This window comes from Myotis myotis, unplaced genomic scaffold, assembly GCF_014108235.1.
Source record: "Myotis myotis isolate mMyoMyo1 unplaced genomic scaffold, mMyoMyo1.p scaffold_m19_p_1, whole genome shotgun sequence".
Classification (NCBI taxonomy): domain Eukaryota; kingdom Metazoa; phylum Chordata; class Mammalia; order Chiroptera; family Vespertilionidae; genus Myotis; species Myotis myotis.
The window spans coordinates 216,942,593-216,948,054 of record NW_023416313.1 but is presented as its reverse complement, the minus strand read 5'-3'; the positions used below and the strand labels follow the sequence as shown (position 1 = coordinate 216,948,054).

The window sequence follows — 5,462 nt, the reverse complement described above, 5'->3', positions numbered from 1 at the left end:
GCGGGGGGAGACCCGGGGCGATACCATCTGCCGGGGAGGGGCGGGGACGGGATGTAGGAAAGAGACGGCCCTCGCCCCAAGTCTCGCCACCTGAGGCCTAAGGGTTACTCTCGCAATAAAGGTTTCATATGTTAAAGCTAACATAAATATGAGAAGAGTGGAGTATTGAAAGGAAAAAAGGTGTGATATTGCGTGCCCCCCCGTCCTGGAGCGGGCGCTGCGAATGGCGTGTCCCAAGGCCGCCGCTTCCGCCGGCGCTGGAGGCTGGACTCGCCGCTGCCCTTGGTCTTGGGGTCGGGCTGGCACCGAGGCCGCAGGTGGGTTCGGGGTCGACGCCGCGGGCTTCGGTTGTGCAGGCAGCCAGGGTGCGCCCCTGGGAAAGCCCTCGGCGATGGAGTTGGGGGGAGGGGGTCCGGGGGGTCGCAGTCTGGGGCTCCCCGGGGCTGGAGCGGCCCGGCCTCCCCGGGCTTCAGATCAGAGGAGGCGAGATGGGAAAGGGAGGTGCTGGGCCCAGGCCGTCTCGCGGCTGTTGGGAAGGGACTCGGAGGCTGTCATCCCTGGGCACGTGTTGTCGATCACGCGGGGTCCGCCCGGCCGCCCCGAGAGGAAAGCGGCGGGGACGCGATGCTGGGCTGCAGCCTGGAGGGAGCCTCATGCGCCCCCGGTCCCGGGTCTGCCTTCCTCGTCACTCGCCATGGGAAGCTAACCCCGCGCTCTCTCTCTCGTAAATCTCAAACCCTCTGGAGCAGATCATGTGCACGTTTTAAAAATGGAATATTTACTTAGTGCTGAGCTTCTTGGGCGTATGTGTCATTAAGACAGGTGACTTCAAGGAGCTCAGCTTCTCCATGCATCCAGCGCTCTTTATCGTCAGCTTAGTTGACACTTTTTGATCAATACATATAAAATGCTGTGGGGAACAGTTAGAAAGTAGAAATATATATATATATATATATATATATATATATACACACACATATATATATATGTTTATATATTTATGTGTGTGTGTGTGTGTCCCCATCTTTATTTTTCCAACGTGAATTCGGAGTGACATGCAAAAATTCACACCAGATAGTTTTCTTTTTAGAAGGTAAGCGGGGAAAATTGGGTCGAAGAAAAAATAATATGTAGTTAGGGAACATAAGAGGAAGTGAAGAATTATATAACTGTTTACCTCTGTGCTTCCTGTACTAGACAGGAAGCACAAATACAGAGCTTGGCTCCAGGAGGCAGGCTGCCCATTAAGCCCAGCTCTGCCGCTTGCTGCATCTGTGACCTCTGACAAATCAATTAACCCTGGATTTCCTCATCTGAAAAAAAATATGTCGACTGCACTGGGGGCCTTTATTAATGAAAACTTGTGCTGTGAGGATTACTTGAGTTGTGATTAGGAAAAGCATTAAGAACAGTTCCTTGCGGGGGGGTGATGTGGGTAATATGTAATATTACATATTGCATATGTAATAACTTAATAAAGAAAATTTTTTTAAATGAACAGTGCCTTACAGCCCTGGCTGGTTTGGCTCAGTGAATGGAGTGTGGACCTGCAGACTCAAGGGTCCCGGGTTTGATTCTGGTCGAGGGCACATGCCCGGTGCGCGGGCTTGGTTCCCAGTAGGGGGCGTACAGGAGGTGGCGGATCAATGATTCCCCTTCATCATTGATGTTTCTTGCTCTTCCTTTCCCTTCCTCTCTGAAATCAATAAAAATATTTTTTTAAAAATAGTTACTGCTAAGTCAGCTCTTTCTAGAGCAGTGGTTCTCAACCTTCCTAATGCCGCGACCCTTTAATACAGTTCCTCATGTGGTGACCCCCAACCATAAAATGATTTTCGTTGCTACTTCATAACTGTAATCTTGCTACTGTTATGAATCGTAATGTAAATATCTGATATGCAGGATGTATTTCCATTGTTACAAATTGAACATAAAGCATAGTGATTAATTACAAAAACAATATGTAATTATATATGTGTTTTCTGATGGTCTTAGGCGACCCCTGCGAAAGGGTCATTCGACCCCCAAAGGTGTCGTAACCCACAGGTTGAGAACCGCTGTTCTGGAGGGAGGCAAAACAGCTTGATCTGTTATCTGATTCCTTGAGTGCATAAGTTAAAAACCAACTCGTTTTGTTTGTTGTTGTTTTTCTCAGGGATACCACAGCTACTCCCAGTTCGGAAGCAAGAGCAAACTTTTTCTTAAGAGTTTTCATATAAAGAAGACACTAATACAGGGTGTGCGAAAGGAGGCTTACAGTTGTTCGTGATGCAGTACATTTCAGTACACTAGTATATTACTGAAAATAGTGCAGTAATTTAAAAAATAATGCAGGAGCAAATTTTGTTTGGCACTCACAGCTGTAAACTTACTTTTTCCCACCCGAGTGTGTACAGTGCCCTCACGGGCACCCAGGCGATGTCCCTCTGCATCCAAACCCAGGCTTGTCTCATCGGAGCCTGTCCCAGGCCCTCACTCGCCTTTACCCATCCCATATGGCCTTGGGCCCATGACCAAGAGCTGAAAAGCCTGTCCATGCTCCCTCTCCTGTCCATTCTCCAAGAAATCATCCTAGCTCAGTTTTATGTCCATAAATCTTTGTCTTCCCTGGTCACCCACTCTCAGCAAAATACACAGGAAAAATATGTTCAGTGCTACTGCTCCCAAAGCCTATTCAATTATAATATGAAATACCTCTGGGACTAAGATTTGCCATTTCTTGAGGATGGAATCCGGTTTCCTTCGAGGTGGTTGAATCCAACTCTGGATTTTAAATGTACAGAATTCTTTTATCTATCAGTCCCACTATCTTTCCCTGGACTCTCATAAGATCTCTATTCAGCAAGAACCTCAGGGCTTGTATGGTCACATCTGCTCAGAGTAGAACCAGACAAAAGGAGCTTCTGGCCACGTTGGAAGAATGCCAATAGTAAGTGGCTGATAGCCCACAGGTGGTCATGGGCTGAGCGTCCCCAAGTACTTTTTTGTTGGTGGTGAAATACAAACAGTATATAATAGTTATGCTGACGGTATGTTCCCTGACCGGGAAGCGAACAGTGACTGCTGGTTTATAGGTTGATGCTCAGTCACTGAGCATCACTGGCTGAGCTTTTGCAGGTAGAATTTATACTCTCCATTTCACTGCATTATATCATCAGATCACTAGGGAAAAGGTTAATAAATTGACTTTAGTGCATTACAATTTCTATGCTAATCATTGTCATCTATATAATCTTTATCAAGTAGATTTTAAGTAGTATACTACATTCTGATGCCAAGCAATTTTAAAGAGGCTTATGCTTTTTTTTTTTAATTCTCATCAGAGGATATTTTTCCATTGATTCTTAGAGAAAGTGGAAGAGAGAGGGAAAGACAGAGAGAAACATCTATGTGAGAGAAACACATCGATTGGTTGCCTCCTGCATGAGCCCAACCAGGGCCCGGGCCAGGGAGGAGCCTTCAACTAAGGTACGTGCCCTTAACCGGAATCAAGCAGGAACCCTCAGTCCACAGGCCGACACTCTATCGTCTATCCACTAAGCCACACCAACTAGGGCAAGAGGCTTATGCTTTTAATATCCCTATATTCAGGACTATCTCCTGTTTCAGATGCAATTTAAAAGATATTTCAAAGTCAGTTATATTTCTGAATTTTTTTATTTTATTTTTTTTAGCATTCAGGATGAGTTTAATTCAGCTTGTGCGTGACCACTGGGTACATATACTTGTCCCTATGGGATTTGTCATTGGATGTTATCTAGACAGAAAGAGTGATGAAAAGCTAACTGCCTTCCGGAACAAGAGTTTGTTATTTAAAAGGTGAGTTTGGGCATTTTTAAACCAACAATTAGCCAGCTTTTGGAAGTATTCTTAATATCATATACAACAAAAATAAACAGAAGGGGTAATCCCCGTCCTCCAAGGACTTAGATCTAAGTGATATTATTTTGTAGCCTTGTTTGTTGTTTAATGATTGCATAAAACTGTATGATTACATGTGGAATGTAAACAGGTCTTCAGCTTATGAACAGACTATTTCAGATTTTTGGAATTCGGGGTACTTTTTAATATGGAAACACTGCTTGAAATTGAACCAGCCCCCCAAAGCCTACTTTATATACAGCGTTCACATGTATGATGACATACCATCTTACTTGAGTCGGGGTGTAGCTGAAATAAATGGTGCTGACTGTGGCTTGGTGATGTGTTCTCAGCAGCACAGCCTGAGAGCTTTAGACATGGCGGTTGAGTGACTAGATGGCAGCTAGTAGCCGCCTGGTTCCATTGTGCCTGGAAATGGCTCCCCTGGCAGCAGGGAGTTTGAGGTGACAAGATAGGGAGTCTGCCCCTGCATGTGCAGCTGGGTCGGAGGAAGCTCAGAGGGCGAGAACTGAGCAGTAGTCGCAGTCACTGCAGAGGAGGTTCACAGTCAAGGATTTCAAGAAAGATAAATGAGCTGGAAAAGGTCTAGAAACAATTAATAAACTCATTGAGCTTTTATATGAAGACAGACTAAGAAATTACAGTTTATGCCCTAGCCGGCTTGGCTTGGTGGATAGAGTGTCGGTCTGTGGACTGAAAGGTTGCAGGTTCGATTCTGGTCAGGGGCATATACCTGGGTTGCGGGCTCGGTCCCCAGTGGGGGGCGTGCAGGAGGCAGCCAATCAATGATTCTCATCATTGATGTTTCTATCTCTCCCTCTCCCTTCCTCTCTGAAATCAATAAAAATACACTTAAAAAAAAGAAATGACATTTTAATCGGGAAAAATATAATTGAAAAGATAGTAAAGGTTTAAAATCATGAGAGACTAGAATATGTTGACTCAACATAAAATCTTTTAAATGGGTTAATTTAATAGAGTATAAAATACTGAATTTATATTGTTCTGACTTTCCCTTTTATCCCTCATAAAAGTTTTATTTAATACTTTTTCTTTTCCTTCCATTTTTCTTTCCACACAGAGAATTGAGACCCAATGAAGAAGTTACCTGGAAGTAAAGGCTGTGGCTGAATTACAGAATGTTCACATTTTTTAAATTATCAGAAAAATAAAAACACTGAACAATTTAGAATGTGGTCCTTTTAATGTCGAAGTGATCTTTCACATTTCAAGTAATAGGTACACTAGCTTTCAAAATAATTAGTGTCTTGTGTACATTGATGTTAACTTTACAACTAGCATTTAATTTTCTGTTACTTAGTTTAGATCACAGTAATATTCATGTAGCCAATTTTTTCCTCAGATATTTTTCAGAAAATTATTTTCAAACCATGTGCTTCAAAGGAGCTTTAAAAGGAGGATGCTAAGATTTTATTTGCAATAAAAAGAAATGATCTATTGATACAACAGAGATGAATTTCAGGTTCATTATCCTGAATAAAAGAAGCCAAACAAAAAGAGCACACACACTGAATGATTTCTTGTGTATAACACGTGAGAAACTGCAAACTAATCCAGCG

At 43.4% G+C, this 5,462-nt stretch overlaps 1 protein-coding gene across 1 annotated transcript; it reads left to right on the top strand.

Moving 5' to 3' along the window:
* The first annotated feature begins 163 nt into the window (after nucleotides 1–163).
* NDUFB1 (NADH:ubiquinone oxidoreductase subunit B1) lies at nucleotides 164–5,071 on the top strand. Its single transcript, XM_036315784.1, has 3 exons — nucleotides 164–317; nucleotides 3,675–3,819; nucleotides 4,964–5,071. The coding sequence occupies exons 1-3, from the start codon at nucleotides 224–226 to the stop codon at nucleotides 4,998–5,000; spliced, it is 276 nt and encodes a 91-aa protein (XP_036171677.1). The 5' UTR covers nucleotides 164–223; the 3' UTR covers nucleotides 5,001–5,071.
* Nucleotides 5,072–5,462: the final 391 nt, after the last annotated feature.